The 25,098-nt window shown below is 41.8% G+C and overlaps 1 protein-coding gene across 1 annotated transcript in view; it reads left to right on the plus strand.

Annotated features, from left to right (window-relative positions):
- The first annotated feature begins 3,297 nt into the window (after window positions 1-3,297).
- TM2D1 (TM2 domain containing 1) overlaps window positions 3,298-25,098 on the plus strand; it is a 44,505-nt gene continuing 22,704 nt past the window's right edge. Inside the window, exons 1-3 of the mRNA XM_063817346.1 lie at window positions 3,298-3,497; window positions 4,667-4,740; window positions 19,445-19,553. Coding sequence (XP_063673416.1) covers window positions 3,334-3,497; window positions 4,667-4,740; window positions 19,445-19,553 — 347 coding nt within the window. The 5' untranslated portion in view covers window positions 3,298-3,333. The remainder of the gene's footprint in view (window positions 3,498-4,666; window positions 4,741-19,444; window positions 19,554-25,098) is intronic.

Here is a 25,098-nt window from a genome sequence, read left to right on the forward strand (position 1 = left end):
TGCCTCGGCCTCCCAAAGTGCTGGGATTACAGGCTGAGTGACCACGCCTGGCCTAAGTAAAAGTTTAAAGGTTCGTTTTCTAGGCTATACACTGCAACCTCCGCCTCCCGGGTTCAAGTGATTCTCCTACCTCAGCCTCTGGAGTAGCTGGGACTATAGGCGCGTCCCACCACGCCGGGCTAATTGTTTGTATTTTTAGCAGAGTCAGGGTTTCACCGTGTTAGCCAGGATGGTCTTGATCTCCTGACATCACGATCCGCCCACCTTGGTTTCCCAAAGTGCTGGGAATACAAGTGTGAGCCACTGCACCCAGCCCTAGGCTATACCTTTTTAAGCAGTCATGTATCCTACAAAAATATAGCGTTTCAACTACTATTTTGGGAGAATCTTTTTTAAATGTTTCTTTTTCTTTTCTTTTTTTTGTTCAAGCCATCTGCCTTCCTTGGCCTTCCAAAGTGCTAGGATTACAGGCTTGAGCCACCACGCCAGGCACAGGAGGAATATCTTAAGCAAACCCATTGTCCTACTACAGTAGCTAGTATGTGCTTCTAATGTAACAATTATCAAACACTTATCAAATAGTATTTAACTGTTTGTATTTTCCCTTACCAAACAGGAAGTGCTTACCTGCAGGGTTTTTGTCTCAATTTTTGAGTCTAGGGTCTAGCTTCATGCTGAGTACATAGTAAATGCTCAATTAAAAACAATTTTTTTTCCTTTTTGGAGGGAGAGGGAGGACGGAAAAAAAGGAAAGAAAGGAAAAACGAAGGAAGAAAAAAGACAGAGAAGGAAGAAGTCCATTTAGAATAGGAAGTTTATAACCGAACTACTAAATTTTTCACTTAAATCATTTAAACCTGATTTAAAGCATAAATATTATGTATAAATGTCTTAAATTAAAAATAGCGGCGGGGCGCGGTGGCTCACACCTGTATCCCAGCACTTTGGGAAGCCAAGGCGGGCGGATCACGAGGTCAGGAGTTCGAGACCAGCCTGACCAACATGGTGAAATCCTGTCTCTACTAAAAATACAAAAATTAGCTGCGCGTGGTGGCGTGCGCCTGTAATCCCAGCTACTCAGGAGGCTGAGGCAGGAGAATCGCTTGAACCTGGGAGGCAGAGGTTGCAGTGAGCCAAGATCGTGCCACTGCACTCCAGCCTGGATGACAGAGCGAGACTCCATCTCAAAAAATAGCAGCGGGGCGTGGTGGTTCATGCCCGTAATCCCAGACCTTTGGGAGGCTCAGACGGGTGGATCACCTGAGGTCGGAAGTTGGAGACTAGCCTGATCAACATGGAGAAACCCCGGCTCTACTAAAAATACAAAATTAGCCAGGCGTGGTGACTCATGGCTGTAATTCCAGCTACTCAGGAGGCTGAGGTAGGAGAATAGCTTGAACCTGGGAGGTGGAGTTTGCAGTAAGCGAGAATCGTGCCATTGCACTCCAGCCTGGGCAACAAGAGCAAAACTCCGTCTCAACTCCATTTCTGTCTCTAAATGAATGAATGAATAAAGCATAGTAATGCTACAAAGTTGTTTTATTATGAAAATTTTAGGGCCAGGCGCCGTGGCTCGCGCCTGTAATCCCAGCACTTTGGGAGGCAGAGGCGGGTGGATCACCTTAAGTCACGAGTTCGAGACCAGCCTGCTCAACATGGTGAAACCTCGTCTCTACTAAAAATACAAAAATTAGCTGGGCTGGTAGTGGGCGCCGTAATCCCAGCCTTTCGGGATGCTGAGACAGGAGAATAGCTTGAACCTGGGAGGCGGAGGTTGCAGTGAGCCGAGATCATGCCATTGCAGTCCAGCCTGGGCAACAACAGTGAAACTCCACCTCAAAAAAAGAAAATTTAAAAACGTAGTTTATGTTTAAATATTACTTCAAATAGTTGTATGTCTTCCAGAATATATATTCCAAAATGAGGCCAGGCACAGTGGCCCCACACCTGAAATCCCAGCACTTTAGGAGGCAGAGGCGGGCAGATCACTTAGGCCAGGAGTTCGAGACCAGCCTGGCCAACATGGTGAAACCCTGTCTTTACTAAAAATACAAAAATTAGCTGAGCGTGGTGGCGCACGCGTGCAGTCCCAGCTACTCAGGAGGTTGAGGCAGGCGAATCACTTGAATCAGAAGGCAGAGGTTGCAGTGAGCTGAGATTCTGCCACTGTACTCCAGCCTGGGTGACAGAGAGAGATTCCATCTTAAAAAAAAAAAATTTACTTCTCGTAAAACATTATACCAGTGTTCTCAAAGTGGGGGTCCCTGGACTAGCAACACCCACATCCCTTGGGATCTCCTAGAAATGGAAATTATCCAGTCCCGCCCTACATCTTTTGTATCAGAAACTCTGAGTGCGGGTTCTATCATTCTGTTTTAATAACTACTACAGGTGATTCAGATGCTACTCAAAGTTTGAGAACCACCAAAGTTAGTGCTAAAGTATGGATGAAGAAGCACCACTCAAGTTCAAATTTTTATATTGTTAGACCAAAAAAAAGATTAAACTTAACTTTACGAAAACATTTTTTTCTCACTGTTAAAGTTCCCCACCACAGAACTTTTAGAACATATAGAAATTTAAAAACAACAGATGGAGGAAAAAAAATCTTCAACTTTTCACTTAATCATAAACTATTTGGTTTCCTCTTGTTACAGTTTCCACCCCCCAAATTATCCCCCACCTAAATTGTCACTTTTTTTTTTTTTAAAAGGCGTAATGTCTCTCACAGTTTTTAAGTTCTGTTCGTGGCAGCCTTCCAAAATCCTTCTCTAAAGTTACAGGAGGACATTATGTCAATTAGTAAGAGCATAGATCTGAAATCTGGCAAACATCAATTTCATTCCGACTGAGTCACTTAGTGATTAAGGTCAGTGTGTTTCAGCGTCTTTGAGCCTTGTTCCTTATCTGTAAACCCAAAACCTATCAGGGCTAACTGCGATGATGTCAGGAAAGCATTGATTCCAACCTCTGGCGCCGCTGGCACTTTCAGAGGACCGAGAAGCCTCAGCTAAGGGCGCGGGAATGAGAAGCGGGTGAAGCACCTGATTGCCTAAACCACTCGTTTCCTTCCTCCAGCACTCAAAGATCAACCTTAGCTCCTTCCAAGGGTTCGTGGGGGAAAATTCGCCTCGAGGGACTGGGTACATGCATATTTTAAAAGGGTCTCCCAATGTGATTCCACGGGCTCACGGGCAGAAGAACGCGCGAAGAGACGGAACTGGCCTCTATCCTTTGCGAGGTCCCTTTAAGAACCTCGCCCTGTTGCCCTTCTCCCTCCCGCTCCTGGGCGGAGGCGGAAGCGGAAGCGGCGAGAAAGTGTCGGTCTCCAAGATGGCGGCCGCCTGGCCGTCTGGTACGTCTGCTCCGAAGGCCGTGACGGCCAGACTCGTTGGTGTCCTGTGGTTCGTCTCAGTCACTACAGGACCCTGGGGGGCTGTTGCCACCTCCGCCGGGGGCGAGGAGTCGCTTAAGTGCGAGGACCTCAAAGTGGGACAATATCCTCTGTGGAGAACACCCCCCCATGGAGGCGAGGTAGAGTTGGGGTCGCAGGTGGGTCGCTGCCGTCAGGACTGGCTAGGGCTGTACTGAGTGAAAACGATAATGTGATCTGTGGCTTCTAATGACTGAAGGATCCCTGAAGGTGAACACAGTTGTGGAGATGGGAGGGCCAGAGGCCACCCTTTGTGATTTCCTTATGATTTTACTAGTCATTGGCGCTTCCTCTTCTGATCCACTTGTTTTTTCTTTTTTATCAGTGTGCTTACTTGTTCAATAAAACATGTAGATCCTGAAGTATGCCAGGCCCCGTTCTAGACACTAGTAATACAAAGATGGATAGTCTCTTACCCTGGAAATGTTTGCCAACTCTTCCTAGGGGGAAGACAAGTAATAACGATCTAGCCAATGTGTTGCCCATTTATCGTTAACTTTATGTATATTATGCATATTACCTCATGTCATCCTCAAACTTCATGAGATGGTAGACTGCCAGACAGATTTCTTTCTGTTTTCTTTTTTTGAGACAGGGTCTCACTCTGTCGCCCTGGCTGGAGTACAGTGGCACGATCTCAGCTCACTGCAGCCTCCGCCTCCCGGGTTCAGTCAATTCTCCTGCCTCAGCCTCCTGAGTAGCTGGGACTACAGGCATGCGCCACCACACCCGGGTAATTTTTGTATTTTTAGTAGAGACAGGGTTTACGCCATGTTGGCCAGGCTGGTTTTGAACTCCTGGTCTCAAGCGATCCGCATCCCCCTCACCATGAGCCACCGCGTGGGGCCTCAGTGGATAAATTTCTGTTGCACTTTGTAACCTTGGGTGACCTATTTGAACTCTGTTTTCTCATGAGTAAAAACGTGGATAATTATGGGGCAAATTTAAAGGTTTATTGTAATGTTTATGTATTATTATATTATTTGTAGAGACAGACTTCTCGTTATGTTGCCCAGGCTGTTCTTCCCAAACTCCTGGGCTCCAGTGATCCTCCTGCCTCAAGTATTACTTAGCAATACTAAAAGTATATTTGTACATATGCTTATTGACTTGGACAAACTAGCAGCCTCTATTTACATGTGAATATCAACATGAGTATATAATATGAATAGTAAAGGCATGATAATGTGTTGTGTTGGAATGTAGTCCGTATTTCCTTAACTTTTTTTTTACATATATTTGTAAAGATCCAAAAATAAATGACGCTACGCAAGAACCAGTTAACTGTACAAACTACACAGCTCATGGTAAGACTTCAAGAAACATGTCTTTAAAAATAATTTTAAAAACATTATTTCATAGGTCAATGTATGATCACTAAAGGCAATTAATAAATGCATTTTTTCTAAATTATAACATTATTATTCAGTTTCCAGAGTAACTTAAAATTGGAGAACTACCTAGGGGTTGTCAGTATTTAATTTAAAAAAGAATCTTACTTGTTCTGAAATGGTGAAATTTCACCATATAAACAATAATAGGGCTGGACGTGGATGTTCCCAGATTCAGTTAGGCGAGTGTACTTATATTTTATATACTTTATTTTCCCCAAATTAATAAGCATATCATTCCCTTACATGGAAAGTCTTCCTTTTATTTTCCTTTAGCTCTCCACTTATATCATCTATGAATACTTACCTGATAGTTCTTGGCTAGTGCCATAATACCTACAAGTCCTTTATGCTTCCCAGCAACTTCATCATTATCGTTTATGTCACTTTGATAAATTTCATTTCTATTACTTTGATTATATTACTTTGGTTTATATTTGATTATATTTATTTGATTTGGGGTATGTGTTTATGTGTGTGTATTTAACATTCAGTTGGCACCAAAATGATTTTTTACATGTTTATGAATTTATTTATCAATAATTCTTAAGTGGATTCAACATTTTATTCCAGAGGACACCTAACTGGAGGGCAGGAGGGCAGACTTCTTTTGGGGTAGAAATTCTTTTTAGTTGTGTCATTTCCTTTGAAATCTCTATATATACAAAACAACCCTCTAGGCTAGAAAAATACTTTTTTTATTTTTATTTTTGAGACAGCTGGCTGCCAGCTTCCCAGTATGAAGTGAGATGCTTGAGTTACACTAGTATTCACAGATTTCTAGCATCTTTCATATGAATGATTGAAACAACTATTTGAGAACTAACTCTTCTTTATGTGTAACTCTATTCTGTATTCTGAAAACTATGATATAAACGACTTCAAAGTGTAAAACAGGCAAATCAAAGGATATTTATAAGTTAACTACAAAGGAAAAGATTACTTACAAAGTTCCTTTAAATGGCCAGGCATGGTGGCTCACACCTGTAATCCGAGCACTTTGGGAGGCCAAGGCGGGTGGATCACGAGGTCAGGAGTTCAACACCAGCCTGGCCAACATGGTGAAACCCCGTCTCTACTAAAAATAGAAAAATTAGCCAGGTGCAGTGATGGGCACCTGTAATCCCAGCTACTCGGGAGGCTGAGGCAGGATAATTGCTTGAACCTGGGAGGCAGAGGTTACAGTGAGCCGAGATCGCGCCATTGCACTCTGGCCTGGGTGACAGAGCAAGACTCTGTCTCTGGGGGGAAAAAAGTTTCTTTAAACGTAATATATCTAAATAAAATAAATGTATACATACTAAGCAATATCTCCTCTATAAGGCATATATTATCTTATTACTTTTCTTTCTGGGGGTCTCATTATGTCACCCAGGCTGGAGTGCAGTGGTCCCATCTCAGTTCACTGCAACCTCCACCTCCTAGGATCAAGTGATCCTCCCACCTCGGCCTCTGGAGTAGCTGGGACTACAGGTGTGCGTCACTAGCCCAGCTAATTTATTTTATTTTATTTTTGTATTTTTGGTAGAGACAAGGTTTCGTCATGTTGCCCAGGCTGGTCTCAAACTCCTGGGTTCAAGCAATCCGCCTGCCTGGGCCTCCCAAAAAAAGTGCTGGGTTTACAGGCATGAACCACCAGGACTGGCTCCCTGACTTTTTTTTTTTTTTTTTTTTTTTTTCCAGCTGTAGAGATGAGGGTCTCCCTATATTGTCCAGCCTGGTCTTGAACTCATAGGCTCAAGCAGTTCTCTTGCTTTGGTCTCCTAAAGTGGTGGGATGACAGGCATGAGCCACTGTGCCTGGCTAATTGCCTTTTTAAAACACACAAAAGCTCATGGACTAGCTATGGTGAATCAATTCTAACTCCTGATCAGAGACAGATATCAAAATAGCTCATGAAACATGCTTTTTGGTTCTAACATAGGAGAAAAATATTAAGAGTTGTGAAAAGTGTGAGTTAAGTGATCTCTCTCATTCTTCCAGCCAAAATTATTTTTCCTTTGTTTTTTTCACTGAGTATATGAAGAACTATTGTGAAATTCTCAAATGATGTTTACTTTTCTTTTTCTTTTTTCTTTTTTTTTTTGAGACAGAGTCTCACTCTGTTGCTCAGGCTGGAGTGCAGTGGCGCAATCTCAGCTCATTGCAACCTCTGCCTCCCAGATTCAAGTGATTCTCCTGCCTCAGCCTCCCAAGTAGCTGGGATTACAGGTGTGCACCACCATGCCCAGCTAATCTTTGTATTTTTATTAGAGGCAGCGTTTTGCCGTATTGGCCAGGTTGGTCTTGAAGTCCTGACCTCAGGTGATCCACCTGCCTCGCCCTCCCAAAGTGCTGGGATTATAGGTGTGAGCCACTGAGCCCAGCCTAATTTTCTTCTTTCTTTTTTTTAAGACAGGATCTCACTCTGTCACCCAGGCTAGACTGCAGTGGCACTGTCTTAGCTCACTGCAACCTCCACCTCCCAGGCTCAGGAGATCCTCCCACCTCAGCCTCTTGAGTAGCTGGGACTACAGGTACATGCCACTACACCTGGCTAATTTTTTGTATTTTTTTGGAGGGGTGAGTAGCGATGGGATGTACCATGTTGCCCAGGCTGGTCTGGAATTCCTGGGCTCAAGCGATCCACCTGCTTGGCTTTCCAAAGTGCTGGGATTACAGACATGAGCCACCACACCTGTGTTCAATTTTCATAAACAAATGTTTGGGTAGGGATGAACGTGAGCAGTGTTTTACAGAGGGGAGTTTGGGGCTAGTGAGTAGGAATTGGGACAAAAGGCAAAGGAAATTCATCTATGACAATAAATTGATGTGATCTTAAAATGGTTCCTGGTTAGCTCAGTATCATTCAATAAGCACATTTGTTTATTGAGAAAGTATTTATTGGTAATGAATAATTTAAAACTAAATTTACTTTATTAAGACAATTTATATTACAAAATATTGTTATTGATTGAGAATTTGTTCATTTATTTATATTTATTTATTAAGAAATTATTACGTGGCAGGCATCTGCTTGGTGGTATAGGTGATATACAAAAGAAGACATAATCCCTGCCCTCAAGAAGTGTTCTGTCAGCCCGGGTGAGGTGGCTCACACCTATAATCCCAGCACTTTGGGAGGCTGAGGTGTGCGGATCATGTGAGGTCAGGAGTTTGAGACCAGTCTGGCCAACATGGCGAAACCCCGTCTCTACTAAAAATAGAAAAATTAGCCAAGTGTAGTGGCACATGCCTGTAGTCCCAGCAACTTGGGAGGCTGAGGCAGGAGACTTGCTTGAACCTGGGAGGCGGAGGTTGCAGTGAGCCGAGGTCACGCCACTGCACTCCAGCCTGGGCGACAGAGCCAGACTCTGTCTAAAAAAACTAAAAAAAAAAAAAAAAAAAGAAGTGTTCTGTCTGGGTTATATACACATATATCAGCAAGTATTTTCAATTTTTCTATCACTGAAATACAAAAAATATTTAGATTTCACTTCCAGAAAATTTTGCTATGGTCCTTTGACAGAAGTCTTCTTTATTTTCTTAAGTTTGTATTAAAGTATAGTATGTTTACAGAAAAGTGCATCTAAGTATAATTCAGATGATTTTCACAAACGACACACCTGTGAATGCTTCCAGATCAAGAAACAACATTATCAACATGGCAGAAGCCCTCTTCATAGTCTTTTATAGTCACTACTCTGCCTCAGTGGGTAACCACTATTTATTCTAACTTCTGACTGTAAATTAGTGTTGCAAACAGTATATTATTTTTTATCTTTTTATTTGGCGGTAGTTTCAAACCTACCGAAAAGTTAGAAGAATAAGAGTAGTATAAACACTCCACCCTAGGCTGAGGGCGGTGGCTCATGCCTGTAATCTCAGCACTTGGGGAGGCCAAGGCAGGTGGGTCACCTGAGGTCAGAAGTTCAAGACCAGCCCCACCAACATGGAGAAACCCCGTCTCTACTAAAAAAAATACAAAATTAGCTGGGCGTGCTGACGCATGCCTGTAATCCCAGCTACTTGGGAGGCTGAAGCAGGAGAATTGCTTGAACCCGGGAGGTGGAGGTTGCAGTGAGCCAAGATTGCACCACTGCACTCTAGCCTGGGCAAGAAGAGTGAAACTCCGTCTCAAAACAAACAAAAACAAAAAAACCCACAAAACTCCATCCATATACCCTTTACCCAGATTAACCAATTGTTAACATACTCTCTCTCTCTCTCTCTCTCTGTGTATATACTTTTTTCTGTCCCTAGAAATACTTTTGTGTTTTTCTGTAGAGATGTTCCAGGTCAGATGTGGTGGCCCATGCCTGTAATCCCAGCACTTTGGGAGGCTTAGGTGGGCAGATCACTTGAACCCAGGAGTTCTAGACCAGCCTGGGCTATGTGGTGAAACCCCATCTCTACAAAAAACTAGCCAGGCATGGTGGCGCACACGTGTAGTCCCAGCTACTTGGGAGGCTGATACCTGAGTCAGAGAGGTGAGGCTGCAGTGAGCCCTGATTGTGTCAGTGCACTCTAGCCTGGGCGACAGAGCAAGACCCTGTCTCCAAAAAATAAATAAATAAAAAATAAAACAAAAAAATGAAAATAGAAATATTTTCTTAACATGCAGTTCAGTTACCAACTTTAGTAAATTTAATTTATTAATACACATGCTTTAATCCATATTCTTATTTTATCAAATGACCCAAATAATGCCTTTTTAGCATTTTCTCCCAGTACAGGATCCTAAAATCAGATTTTACATTTAGTTTTCTTTAAATTGGTGCATTTCCACAACTTTCTTTGTCTTTTATGGCATTGACTCACATGTTGGATGACTACAGCCTCCCTTTATTTTAATAGAATGTTCCTCATTGGGACTGTCTGATATTTCCTTATGATTAGACTTAGGATATACATTCCACACTGTAAAGTAACGTAATTGATGGAGTGTCCTTCCCAACATCTCACGTCTGGGGGCATATGATAACTATCTCTTTCTCCTTGGTGATGTTAATTGTTTATCACTTAGCTTTTTCTACTGTATAGTTAGTATTTTTTTCTTTGCAGCTATAAATAATCTAAAGGGATGCTCATTAAGGCCATGCAGATATCCCCCTACCACCCCTAGATTTACATCCCATTAATGATTCTGGCCTGAACTATTCTTTTTTTATAGACTGGTCAACACTTCATTCCATAAAATGGAAAAAGTGTTCCCTGCAACTATTCTTTATTCTGATGGTTGCAAAATGATTATTTTCCAAACCTAGCACTCTCAGAGGAGAACTCTTTTAATGCCAAAAATATGGAGATGGGGTTGGCTCTTGCCAACTTTATTTTTCTCTCTCTTTTTTTTTTGGAGATGGGGTCTCACTCTGTCACTCAGGCTGGAGTTCGGTCGCAGGATCTCTGCTCACTATAACCTCCACCTCCCAGGCTCAAGTGATCCTCCCACCTTAGCCTCACCACACCCAGCTAATTTTTGCATTTTTTTGTAGAGATGGGGTTTTACCGTGTTGCCCAGGCTGGTTTCTAACTCCTGAGCTCAAGCAATCCACTTGCCTCGGCCTCTGAAAGTGTTGGAATTACAGGTGTGAGCCACCACACCTGGCGTTTTTTGTTGTTGTTTTTGGAGACATGGTCTCGCTGCTTTGTAGCCCAGGCTGAAGTGCAGTGGTGCGATCACGGCTCACTGCAGCCTCCATCTTCAGGACTCAAGCGATCCTCCTGCCTCAGCCACCCAAGTAGCTGGGATTACAGACATGCGCCACCAGTCCCTAAGTATTTTTTGCAGAGTTGCCCAGGCTAAATTTAGTCCTTTTTTTTTTTATTGTTATGAAACTTCATTGTCTGATTACATTATTTCTGGTTTAACATTTCTGTATTTGAAAAACATCACTGCTTTCTATACCAGGTGTGGTGGTGGTGTGTGCCTGTAATCCTGGCTATTTGGTAGTCTGAGGCTGGAGGATGTCTTGAGCGCAGGAGTTCGAGGCTACAGTGAGCTGTGATCATGCCACTTCACTCCATCTTGGGCAACGGAGTGAAACCCTGTCTCTAAAAAGAAACCAGTCAAACAAAGAAAACCACACTGTTGCTTTTTATAATGAATACTGTGTAGTTATTGGCTTGAATTGATATTATCTAAATCCTAGACATTGGTCAGAACCAAACCTTTTTGCAAGAAAACTGCAAATTGAATGGTTTTCAGGCTTATAGCATGTTGCTTAATTTTGTCTACTAGGTAACATTGACTGATAACTGGCTTCTTTTTTTTTTTTGAGGCGGAGTCTTGCTCTGTTTCCCAGGCTGGAGTGCAGTGGCACTATCTCGGCTCACTGCAAGCTCTGCCTCCCAGGTTCACGCCATTATCCAGCCTCAGCCTCCCCAGTAGCTGGGACTAGAGGTACCCGCCACCACGCCTGGCTAATGGTTTTTTTGTTTTTTTTTTTTTGTATTTTTAGTAGAGAAGGGGATTCACCGTGTTAGCCAGGATGGTCTCGATCTCCTGACCTTGTGATCCGCTGGCCTCGGCCTCCCAAAGTGCTGGGATTACAGGCGTGAGCCACTGCGCCTGGCCATAACTGGCTTGTTTGATCTTGTCATATTGATTTGTTTATTTTTGCTTATTGCTGAAATCAGTGTTAGCATGGGATAATTATGATATAATGGAAAGAGTATTGATTAAGAGTAATGAGTTTTAGTCTAGGATTTAGAGAGTATTATTTGCTTTTTAGTCAACTCATTTAATTTCTTAGAACCTCAGTTTTCCTGTTTGTGAAAGGAAAGAAAAAGAAATATTGTGAATTTGCTTACTTAACAAGTTCTTCTTTCTTACAAAGATGAAATGAAATCATTATAAAGTATGTCTAAACAAATAAACTCTAGGGTTGTAGGCTTCTTTTGAATTGATTAATTTCATATCATAAAATCTTACGTTATTTTTATAGCCACTCACAATGTTATATTCATTTCTTTTTTAGTCTTCGAAGTGTTGAATTTCTCTGATTTCCTAGAGTGGGGAATCTAACTCTCTTTGTGTGTGTGTGTGTGTGTGTATATATATATAATTATATACATATATAAAATTATACACACAATTATATACATATATAAAATTATACACATATAAAATTATATACGTATATAATTATATATAATTATATACGTATATAAAATTATATACGTATATAATTATATATAATTATATACGTATATAAAATTATATACGTATATAATTATATATAATTATATACGTATATAAAATTATATATAATTATATATGTATATAAAATTATATATAATTATACACATATATAAAATTATATATATAATTATACACATATATAAAATTATATATGTAATTATATATAAAATTAAATATATATATAATATTTTTTGGGGGGTTGGCGGAGAGTAGAGAGAGGCCTTACTCTGTCGCCCAGGCTGTAGTGCAATGGCAGGATCGTAGCTTACTGCAGCCTGGATCTCCTAGGCTCAAGAGATCTTCCTACCTCAGCTTCCCGAGTAGCTAGGACTACAGGCACATGCCACCATGCCTGGCTAATTTTTTTTTTCTTTAGAGACAGAGTCTCACTATGTTGCCCAGGCTTGTCTTAAATTCCTGGGCTCGGCTGGGCGTGGTGGCTCATGCCTGTAATCCCAGCACTTTGGGAGGCCGAGGCGGGCGGATCACGAGGTCAGGAGATCGAGACCATCCTGGCTAACATGGTGAAACCCCGTCTCTACTAAAAATACAAAAAAAATTAGCTGGGCATGGTGGTGGGCACCTGTAGTCCCAGCTACTTGGGAGGCTGAGGCAGGAGAATGGCGTGAACCTGGGAGGTGGAGCTTGCAGTGAGCCGAGATCGCGCCACTGTACTCCAGCCTGGGCGACAGAGCCAGACTCCGTCTCAAAAAAACAAAAAAATAAACAAAAAAACCTCCTGGGCTCAAGCCCCTAAACACTTTTTGAATACCTTTTCTAACCAAGCACCATGCTTTACACAACATATGCTTTTTCTTTTTCTTTTCTTTGCTTTTTTTTCCTTCTTTCTTGTTTTTTTTTTTTTTTTTTTGAGACAGTCTTGCTCTGTCACCCAGGCTTTAGTTCAGTGGTGCCATCTCGGCTCACTGCAACCACTGCCTCTCGGGTTCAAGCAATTCTTGTGCCTCAGCCTCTTCAGTAGCTGGGACTACGGATGCAGGTCACCATGCCTGGCTAATTTGTGTATTTTTAGTAGAGACGGGGTTTTACCATGTTGGCCAGGCTGGTCTCAAATTCCTGGATTCAAGTGATCCAAAGTGCTGGGATTAGAGACGTGAGCTACCGTGCCCAGCCTGTATGCTTTTTAAATGTATATAACAGGAGTATAAAAGATATGTCCCATGTCACAGATTGGAAACACGATTCAGAGAGGTTTTATTTTTCTTGAAGGAACATGCTAGTTAAGTGACAGGACTTAAATCCAAATCTGTCTAGTTCTAAAGTCCTGCTCTTTGGAGTTCTCGATCTTTTCAAATAAATCATTCTGAGTTTCTCTCATTATTTTCTCATGTCTTCTGTCTACTTATTTGGAGCAACAGTTCATCCTCTTTTCACTCAAGTATATAATTTTCATCCCTTGAAATAAGTAGCTCAAATGTATGTCAAAATTCTTGAATCATTGCAATGTGGTTTTCCCGTCACGATGGTACCTCTTTCCACTATGGTGTCTTTCCTGAGTATCTAATCCTGGAGTGTTGGGCTTTTTTCTCTCTTTCATCTTTTTTATGTTGTATACAAAGCAGCTATTACAAATGATTAAATATTGAAAACTAAAACTCTCAAAATATGAGATTTTGGACAATTGGTACTATCTAGTTGAAAAATAGATACTGTTGGCTGGGCATGGTGACTCACACCTTTGGGAGGCCGAAATGGGTGGATTGCTTGAGCCTAGGAGTTTGAGACCAGCTTGGGCAACGTGGTGAAAACCTGTCTCTACAAAAAAATACAAAAATTAGCCAGGCTTGGTGGGACACACCTATAGTACCACCTACTTGGGAGACTGAGGCGGGAGGGTCTCTTAAGCCCAGGGGGTTGAGGCTGCAGTGAGCCGTAATCGTGCCATTGCACTCTAGCCTGGGTGACAAGACCCTGCCACAAAAATAAAGCGAAAGAAAGGGCTCTTTAGTTTTTTTTGGACAGAGTCTTGCTGTGTCACCCAGGCTGGAGTGCAGTGGCGCGACCTCAGCTCACTGAAACCTCCGCTTCCCGGGTCCAAGCAATTTTCCTGCCTCAGCCTCCTGACTAGCTGGGATTACTGGCACAGGCCAGCACGCCCAGCTGATTTTTCTATTTTTAGTAGAGACGGTGTTTCACCATGTTGGCCAGGCTAGTCTTGAACTCCTGACCTGGTGATCCACCCACCTCGGCCTCCCAAAGTGCTGGGATTACAGGTGTGAGCCACTGCGCCCATCCAGGGCTCTTTAGTTTTTAATATTTTTTACCAGGCATTTTCAACTCACCTAGAAATATTTGGTTTTTAAAAGTTTTGTACAGAAACCTGTCATCTCAAAAAAACAGTGCATTTCTGTTAGGCAAGGTATATTGGAAAATATCCCCAGCTGGTATCATAATAAGTGTCTTGTATTGCAACTGTCTCCTTAAGACCTGATTTTAGATAATCTGCAGGAAGATCTCACAAGGCTGTATGACAAGAAAGTGACAGCTTCAGACTAAGCAAGTGCAAGGTAGATACTTGTAGAGAAAAATGATCTACAATCTAGTAATACTGTGCTTTCTGGCACACTTAATCTACTTACTGGCTTGAGGATATGAAAAGATTTAAAGCTGCTTTTTGAGAAAAAAAAAAACCTGTGTTTATAGATACTCTTGCAGACCCCTCCTTTTTTTTTCTTTTTTTGAGTTGCGGGGGGTCTCGTCCTCTTACCCAGGCTGGAGTGTAAGTGGCGTGATTGTGGCTTACTGCAACCTATGTCTCCCAGGCTCAAGCAATTCTCCTGCCTCAGCCTCCTGAGTAGCTGGGACCACAGGCACATGTCACCACGCCTGGCTAATTTTTTGTATTTTTGATAGAGATGGGTTTCACCATGTTGGCCAGACTGGTCTTGAACTCCTGGCTGCAAGCAATTCGCCTGCCTCGGCCTCCCAAAGTGCTGGGATTACAGGCATGAGCCGCTGCACCCGGCCTAGATTCTCAGCTTTTTTTTTTTTTTGAGGTGGAGTCTCATTCTGTCTCCCTGGCTGAAGTGCAGTGGTGCAATCTCAGCTCCCTACAACCTCTGCCTCCTGGGTTCAAGCGATCCTCCTGCCTCAGCCTCCCAAGTAGCTGGGATTTCAGGTGTGTGCCACCACACCCCACTGATTTTTGTCTTTTTAGCAGAGACAGGGTTTCACCATGTTGGTCAGGTGACCTGACCTCAAGTGATCTGCCTGCCTTGGCCTCCCAGAGTGCTGGGATTACAGGCATGAGCCACTGTGCCCAGCCAATTCTCAGCTTTTAAGTGTGCACTCTTTCCTAAAATTGATGTAAAATTGTGCAATTTTAGAGAGTAGTTCTTTCATATCTGTTCTCCAGTGGATCATGATGGCTGTGAAATTGCTGTGGTGTTTAGAGTCCACTTTGAAGAGTGCTATAACATTTTAATTTTCATGATAGTATTAAATATACTGGAGGCTGGGTACGGTGGCTCACACCTGTAATCCCAGCACTTTGGGAGACTGAGGCGGGTGAATTACTTGAGGCCAGGAGTTCGAGACTAGCCTAGCCAACATGGTGAAACCCCATCTCTACTAAAAATACAAAAATTAATTGGACATGGTAGCAGGTGCCTATAATCCCAGCTACTGGAGAGGCTGAGACATGAGAATTGCTTGAACCCAGGAGACGGAGGTTGCAGTGAGCTGAGATTGCACCAGGGCACTCCAGCCTGTGCAATAGAGTGAGACTCGGTTTCAATAAATAAATAAACAAGCTGGAAATGACATTTTTTCCAACCATTTAAATTCATGATGAAAAATTTTAGATGTCTGTTTAAATGTGTGAGGGCATATATAGTTTATAAAAATTTAATTTATAGCAGGTATATGTGCAGAATTTTTTTGAAGATGACTTATCTATAGCAGGGTTTCTCAACCTCAGTGCTATTGATTTTTTGGACTGGGTAATTCATTGTTGTGGGGAGGCTATCTTGTGCACTGTAGGATGTTTATGAGTATCCCTGGTCTGTACTCACTATATGCCCCTAGCAGCTCCCCAGTGACAACTGAAAATGTTTCCAGACCTTGCCAAATGTCCTCTGGGGAGTAAAAATGCCCCCAGTTAAGAATTACTGATTTTACTGATTTAGGGCTAGTTACATCATGGTGGCTCACACCTGTAATCCCAGTACTTTGAGTGGCTGAGGCAGGAGGATCTCCTGAGGCCAGGAGTTCCAGCCTGGCCAACATCAAAATCTCATCTCTTAAAAAAAAAAAGAATTAGTGATCTAAAACCATGTTGATCTCCTTTCAGTGACATAGAATTTATATCAACATTTCAGACTTTTGCTAACCTCAACTTTGAGTTGTCTACTATATAACTAATCAAAAGCATGATCTAAGATGGAAGATTTTCAAGAGATATAATCTAAGGGATGTCACATTAATTCATTGGCAAAAGTCAATAAATTTTATCCCTGTGCCAAGGCAGGTAGCCAAATAGCTACATACCAATTGTCTGTTAAGTTCTGCCACATCTCTTTGTATTTTTTTTTTTTTTTTTTTTGAGACGGTCTCACTCTGTTGCCCAGGCTGGAGTGCAGTGGCATGATCACAGCTCACTGCAGTCTTGACCTCCCAGTCCCGCCTCAGCCTCCTGACAACAGGCGAGCACCACCATGCCTGACCAATTATTTTATTTTATTTTTTGTAGAGATGGGGGTCTCTCCATGTTGCCCAGGCTGGTCTCAGACTACTGGGCTCAAGCAGTCCTCCCTCCTCTATATCCCAAAGTGCTGGGATTACAGGCGTGAGTCACTCTTCTGTCCACATCTCTTTGTACATTTTTTTTTTCTTTTTTTTTTTTGAGGTGGAGTTTCACTCTTTCACCCAGGCTGGAATGCAATGGTGTGATCTTGGCTCACTGCAACCTCCGCCTTACAGTTTCAAGCAATTCTTTTGCCTCAGCCTCCCGAGTAGCTGGGATTACAGGCGCCTGCCACCACGCCTAGCTAATTTTTGTATTTTTAGTAGAGACGGGGTTTCACCATGTTGGCCAGGCTGGTCTCTAACTCCTGACCTCGTGATCCGCCCACCTCAGCCTCCAAAAGTGCTGGTATTAGAGGGGTGAACCACCGCGCCAGGCCCTGTAAATATTAATATTATGTCTTTCCTTATATCTGGAGTCAGTGTAGGAAATGGCTATGTGGAAAACCTCTATTGTTTTGTGAAAGTTCTGTTATATTCTGTGTTTCTTGTATTGGGAACCAAGCCAAATTACTGCAATAGTTTACAGGTGAATTGGTATGCTTTATTTGAGTTACATCACCACAGCTGTGTAAAACCTTTTGCCTTAACTACCAGGAATCTCTGAGCCAAATTTGTGACTTAATTATAGTGTCTTCCCTTAGCCTGGTTTCCTACTATCCTACTATGATTATTTCCTTACTCTCCCTCTCCCCTTCATTTTTTTTTTTTTTTTTGGCACAGAGTGTCACTCTGTCACCCAGGCTGGAATACAGTGGCGCTAACTCGGCTGACTGCAACCTCCATCTCCCAGGTTCAAGTGATTTTCCTGCCCCAGCCTCTCATGTAGCTGGGATTACAGGTGCCCGCCACCATGCCTGGCTAATTTTTTGTAGAGATGGGTTTTCGCCATGTTGCCCAGGCTGGTCTCGCACTCCAAACCTCAAGTGATCCATCCGCCTCGGCCTCTCAAAGTGCTGGGATCACAGGCTTGAGCCATTGAGCCACCGCGCCCGACCGCCCTTCGTTTTATTAAAATGGTTCTCAGTTTTATTGAATCTGTGCGTTTTATTATAAATACCACCTTGTTTTAGAAATTTCCATGCATTAAATAAATACAATTTATGGGGTAATGTAGTTAGAACTATCAGTAACCTGACAAATAGGTGTAGAAGTCATTATAGGATTTGTTTGTTTTTTTAACCATCATTTTCTCAGTGTACTATTCTTGCCTAAAAGAGGACAAAGATTTGTTGGAAATCTTAGGATAATTATAAATGATCGAAAATACTATCTTTCTTTCCTAATCAAACTCTAGGTTCTCTGTGTTTTTACTTTATTATACACAGTTTTATTTTTAAAAAATATGTAATTCTTGATGCTAAACATAGAGGTAAGCTTTTTCTGAAACTAATCTAAAAGTATTAGTACTTTTCACTCTAAAATGTTGATTTATTGAATACCTGCAATATACTGTGCCTTCTGCCAGGTACTTTTATATATTCTTACAATGGTGCTATGAGGTGGGTAGTCGTATATGTGTGTGTGTGGGTGTATGTGTGTGTGTGTGTGTATATATATATGTGTATATATATGTGTATATATATATGTGTATATATATGTGTATATATATATGTGTATATATATATGTATGTGTATATATATGTGTGTGCATATATATATACATATATATATATATATATATATTTTTGGGACAGGTTCTTGCTCTGTCACCCAGGCTGTAGGGCAGTGGCACAATCTTGGCTCCCTGCTATGTCTGCCTCTCAGGCCCAAGTGATCCTCTCACCTCAGCCTCCCAAGTATCTGGGACCACAGGCACAAGCCACCATGCCTGGCAAATTTTTGTGTTTTTTTGTAGAGATGGCGTGTCACCATGTTGCCCATGCTGGTCTTGAATCTGCCCACCTCAGCCTCCCAAAGTGCTGGGATTATAGGCATGAGCCACTGCACTTGGCCCTTTGGTACTATTTTTACCTACAAAGAATCGAAGTTTCTGAAAGGAGCAATGTCCAGATAAGTTGTTCTCATTCCAAAGGTCTTGTTCTTTACACTATGAGGTTATAAAGCTGTTAAGGCAGTGCTTGTCTGGGTCTGTAAGTGTTCTTCTTCTTATGTCATCTGGTTATGAGGAAGGATCAAGATTCCTTAAATTCTGAAATAATCTATATCAAACCCCAGAGGGAATCAAGAAACAAATACATTTAGAATCAATGAAAATAATTTATGGCAACAGTTATCTATAATTGTTGATATATGCTAAAATACAAACTCAGATTATGTTAAAATAATTTAATAGATAAATTGCCCAACGTATTACCAACAAAAATTTGAGAGGTATTCTTAATTCTGGAGATGAAGTAAAGGGCAGTAATATTGTGCAGTTCTTCCCTTGGTACCTTTATCAGAGGCAGGAGATTGAATTATAGATTGGCCATGCATCTAATCCAGTTTGGCAATTCTTATATTTTTGTGTTAAGAGACTACTATACAATTTTATGTTTATCTTGCATGTAAGTACATACGTAATGTCACTTTTCCCACCTAAAATTAAAGGCTTGTGTCATGTTATATTGGGAGGTAGTTTGTTATAACATATTTGCTAGTCTTAGAACAATTACATACTGTTTCTCCAGAAAAAAAAAATAACAGTTTCTTGACTTTTTCTGCCTTCAGTTTCCTGTTTTCCAGCACCCAACATAACTTGTAAGGATTCCAGTGGCAATGAAACACATTTTACTGGGAACGAAGTTGGTTTTTTCAAGCCCATATCTTGCCGAAATGTGTAAGTACATTACTGAAACTTAAATTTTCAGATTACTTGCCTATATTATATCTTCATTGCATGAAGAGATGAGATAATTTATGGGGACTATCCTGAAAATGTATCTTTTATCTTTTTGCTTGTGTCAGAAAACCTTTATTTTAAGTGTTTGTTTTTTGGTTTTTGAGATAAGGTCTTGCTTAGTCACTCAGGCTGGAGTGCAGTGGCATGATCACGGCTCACTTCAGCCTCTACCTCCCAGGCTCAAGCAATCCTCCCACCTCAGTCCTGTAAGTAGCTGGAGTACAGGTTTGTGCCACCATGCCTGGCTAACTTTTAATTATTTTGTAGAGATGAGATCTCTCTATGTTTCCCAGTGCTGGTCTCGAACTCCTGGCCTGACATGATTCTCCCATCTCGGGCTCTCAAAGTGCTGGGATTTACAGGCATGAGCCACCACACCCAGCCAAGTGTGTATTTTTTTTTTATAAATGCAATTCACCAATCAAGTAGAGCTGAGTAGTCCAGTATGTGGGACAAATAAAGACTATAAATGGCCTCGTGCCATGTTAATTCAGGTCAGTTAGTTTATGCCACTAGTTGAGTTATGAAAAGATTGTCTTCAAAATGTGGGAGATTTCTAGAGTACAAATAGCAATTGTGTACCTATTGTATCAGAAAAATGCTAATTAATTTTTTGCACATAAAGGGCATTTTAAACTTGGTTTTATTCTTTGTGATAAATATGGATGATGAATGGTAATGTTAAACAGAATTCAAAAGTTATCAGTTTGGCTAGCCAGACACAGTAGTATATGCCTATAGTCCTAGCTACCCAGGAGGCTGAGGCCAGAGGAGCCCGGAAGTTCACGTTTAGCCTGGGCAGCATAGTGAGACACTGTCTTTTATAAAAACAACAGCAAAAATGATCACTTTGGGATAATAAGACAAATGACTTTCTTTTGTTAGGAATTTCTCTATTTAAAGGACTTTTAGGCCTAGTGTGGTGGCTCACACTTGTAATCCCAGCACTTTGGGAGGCCAATTGCAGGAGAATCACTTGAGGCCAGGAGTTGGGGACCAACCTGGGCAAAGTAGGGAGACCCTGTCTCTACAAAAAAATACAAAAATTAGCCCAGTGAGGTGGTGCTTGCCTGTGGTCCTAGCCACTGGGAGGCTGGGGTGGGAGAATTACTTGGGCCCAGGAGTTTGAGGTTGTAGTGAGCTATGATCACAGTAACAGAGTAGAGACCCTGTCTCTAAAAAACTTAAAATTAAACATTTTTAAAAAAGGACTTTTAAGTTTGATTTCTCTTTCTGCTAAAGCTTATTATTCATTCTTATGTTCCTGCTTTGTACTAAAAACATGATTTAGTGTTATCTATTTTTAATTGTTGGCATTATATTTTCAGCCTAAAACTGTATATTGTTACATTCTATTTGATGGCACTTAGTTTTGGTTGTTTCAAGAAATAAGCCACTGTACAGATGCATTGAACCTTAAAAAGGAAAAAGAAAAAAAAGAAATAAACCACCATTAGACTATTGCTACAAGTTGTTGGAATTCTTAGCAAGAACTCTTAGCATTCTTTCTTTCCTTTTGACCCTACCTCATTGAGTTAATGAGGGGCTTTTGATTCTATCTTGCTGTATAATCCTAAGCCTACCACTGATCTTCTTGGGTTCCAAGATTTTGCATTAGTCAAGTAAAAATTATTAAAAAAGAATAGTTTGCCATGTACTTAGATATGATTTCATTTTTTTTCCATTACAGAGGTAAGTTTAAAAAATAGGGTTTAGTTAATACCTAAATTTATAGATATTTCTACCTTAAACATTCTAAACAACTAATATATTAAATGCTGGTCCAAGATATAGGTTATAGTAAGAAAATCGTCTGTTGAGAACAGCTAACCCACTCAGGCTGGAACTTACAGGTTTATATTATCTGTAATGCTAACACCAGAATGGTCTGTTACTTAATTTCCAAGTTAATGCTGATTTTTCTTTCAGTGTCTCAAAATGGATTAGGCTGCATACAACTGAGCTACACTAATCATACTCATAAGCATTTTTTATTTTATATTTTTTGAGACAGAGTCTTCCTCTGTAGCCCAGGCTGGAGTGCAGCGTCACAATCATGTCTCATTGCAGCCTCAACCTTCCAGGTTCAAGCCATCCTCTCATCTCAGCCTCCCAAGTAGCTGGGACTAGAGGTGCATGCCCCAAAGCTTGGCTAATTTTTGTATTTTTAGTAGAGATGGGGTTTCACCATGTTGCCCAGGCTGGTCTCAAACTTCTGGGCTCAAGCGATCAGCCCGCCTCGGGCTCTCAAGGTGCTGGGATCACAGGCATGAGCCACCGTGCCTGGCCCTTATAAGATATTGATATCAATTATGATAAGAAATATAACCATCAGGGAAACCAGATATTCCAAGGCTACTGGCCAGCTTATTCCCTTCTTACAATAAAGTTTACTATTTCTTTCTTTCTTTTTTTTTTTTTTTTAAGACAGAGTTTTGTCCTTGTTTCCCAGGCTGGAGTGCAGTGGTGTGATCTTGGCTCACTGCAACCTCCACCAACCTCCGCCATCACTGAACCTTCCCGGGTTCAAGCGATCTCCTGCCTCAGCCTCCCAAGTAGCTGGGATTACAGGCATGTGCCACCATGCCTGGCTAATTTTGTATTCTTAGTAGAGACGGGGTTTCTCCATGTTTGTCAGGCTGGTCTCGAACTCCTGACCTCAGGTGATCCACCCGCTTCGGCCTCCCAAAGTGCTGGGATTACAGCTGTGAGCCACCGCGCCTGGTCTAAGTTAACAATTTCAAGACAGAATTTGTGGCTCGGTGTGGTGGCTGACGCCTGTAATCCCAGCACTTTGGGAGGCCAAGGCAGGCGGATTGCTTGAGCTCAGGAGTTTGAGACCAGCTGGGCAACATGGCGAAACCCCATCTCTACCAAAAAATACAAAAGTTAGCTGGTGGTGCATGTCTGTAGTCCCAGCTACTCGAGAGGCTGAGGTGGGATGATGGTTTGAGCCTGAGAGGCAGAGGTTGCAGTGAGTCGAAATCATGGCTACTGCACTACAGCATTGGTGACAGAACCAGATCCAGTCTCAAACAAATAAAAGAAAAAGAATGAGCATTGCTCAACAGAACAATGGGAGTTAGACTGATGGGTAATTTTGATGGTAAGAGTGGCAAAGCTAAGATAACCTGATAAATAATTTTGCTTTATCGAGATATTAGGTATGTGCCTACCAAAAGGCCAGCTGCTGTGCAGCTACTGAATAAAGACTCAGCGATACATTCTTACTCATTAGGTGTCCCTTTTCCAGTTTCATATTTTCTTTGTACTCCTGTTAGCATATTGTTTTTCAAACTATATATAATAGTTTAATACTTGATTAAAATTTCATCTTAGTATTGCAAATATTCTATAATGTATTCTCCAGAAACTGAAGTCTGGTAACCATGTCTGATTGATGACCAAGCCACCCACCTATTTACACTGGCCATCTATGTTAGTATTACGTCATAGCTTCATTTGGGTTAACTTGGAGGTCTGGGTGGTGGTGGTGAGGCCATAGTTGTTCCATGTAGTCATGAATGGGCCTTGCTCCTTTCGTCTTGTGGCTTTGCTTTCTGTAGTCCTTAGAGTCCTTTCCACTAAGCCAGCAGATGGGAAAGAGGAGAGGGAAACCTTTGTAGGAGTATTTTATGGGCCAGACTTGGAAATGGTGTACACTTCCATCTTCCTTCCATTAGCCAAAACTCAGTTATGGCTGCACTTAACTGCAAGGTGAACTAGGAAATGTAGGTTAGCTGTATATTCATAAGAAAAAGAGAAATGAGCCAGGTGTGGTGGCTCACTCCTGTAATCCCAGCACTTTGGGAGGCTGAGGCGGGCAGATCGCTTGAGGTCAGGAGTTCAAGACCAGCCTGGCCAATATGGTAAAACCCCGTTTCTACTAAAAATGTAAAAATTAGCTGGGCATGGTGGTGCGTGCCTGTAATCCCAGCTACTCAGGAGCTGAGGCATGAGAATCGCTTGAACCTGGAAGGTGGAGGTTTCAGTGAGCCGAGATCAAGATTGTGCCACTGCACTCCAGCCTGGGCAACAGAGAAAGAGAAATGGCTCGGTGAATAACTAATCTCTGCTATACTACCAGTTTTCAGATTATTCTTTAGGGTGATTTACTTACATAGATAATTGCTTTTCTAATTTCATTTCCCTTCCCAGCCAAGCTTTTTGAAACTTGTTCTGATAATACTTATCTGTTACAAGATTTTCTGTCTAATGCAGTATGGCTTTTGGCCATGCTGATATTCACCAGCAGTCTTTGTCAGTATATCAAAGGAGTGTTTACAGTTCATATCTTAATCTTTCTGCAGCATTTGGATATTCCCTTCTTTCTCTCTCTCTTTTTAATATAGAGACAGGGTGTCACTATGTTGACCAGGCTTTTCTGTCTCAAATTCATGGCCTGAAGTGATCCTCCCACCCCAGCCTCCTAAAGTGCTGGGATTACATGTGAGAGCCACTGTGCCCAGCCTGGCTGTTTCCTTTCTTAAAATACTTTCTTGGCTTTCTTAAAATGCTTTACTGGCTAGGCCCAGTGGCTCAGCCTGTAATCCCAACACTTTGGGAGACTGAGGTGGGTGGATCACCTGAGGCCAGGAGTTTGAGACCAGCCTGGCCAACAAGGTGAAACCCTGTCTCTACTGAAAATACAAACATTAGCCGGGAGTGGTGGTGGGCACCTGTAATCCTAGCTACGCGGGAGGCTGAGGCAGGAGAATCACTTGAACCCAGGAGGTGGAGGTTGCAGTAAGCCGACATTGTGCCATTGCGCTCCAGCCTGGGTGACAAGATTGAAACTAAATCTCAAAAAAACAAAACAAAACAAAACAAAAAACCAAAAAAACTTTATTTTTTTGGCTTATAGTGTAAAACACTCTTCTGTGTCCCTTCATTCCTATTTCTTTGCTTCTTCCTTAAGTCTTGATATGCTTGGTCCTTTTTCCTTTTTTCATTCATCCATCCCTTTGGCTTCTCTCATCATCTTTGTATATATATGTGCCATATAAAAAGTTGGTGATACGTTTTATATTCTATTCAGTTTTAGACCTTAATATATATAAATAGCCAGGCGCAGTGGCTTATGCCTGTAATCCCAGCACTTGAGGAGGCCAAGGCGGGCAGATCACCTGAGGTCAGGAGTTCGAGACCAGCCTGGACAACATGGTGAAAACCCATCTTACTAAAAATACAAAAATTAGCCGGATGTGGTGGCTGGTGCCTGTAATCCCAGCAGTTGAGGAGGCCAAGGTGGGTGGATCACCTGAGGTCAGGAGTTCGAGACCAGCCTGGACAACATGGTGAAACCCCGTCTTACTAAAAATACAAAAATTAGCTGGGTGTGGTGGTGGGTGCCTGTAATCCCAGCTACTCAGGAGGCTGAGGCAGGAGAATTGCTTGAATCCGGGAGGTGGAGGTTGTAGTAAGCCGAGATTGTGCCATTGCACTCCAGCCTGGGTGACAAGAGCGAAACTCCATCTCAAAA

The sequence above is a fragment of the Pan troglodytes genome, chromosome 1 (assembly GCF_028858775.2).
Source record: "Pan troglodytes isolate AG18354 chromosome 1, NHGRI_mPanTro3-v2.0_pri, whole genome shotgun sequence".
Taxonomy (NCBI): Eukaryota; Metazoa; Chordata; class Mammalia; order Primates; family Hominidae; genus Pan; species Pan troglodytes.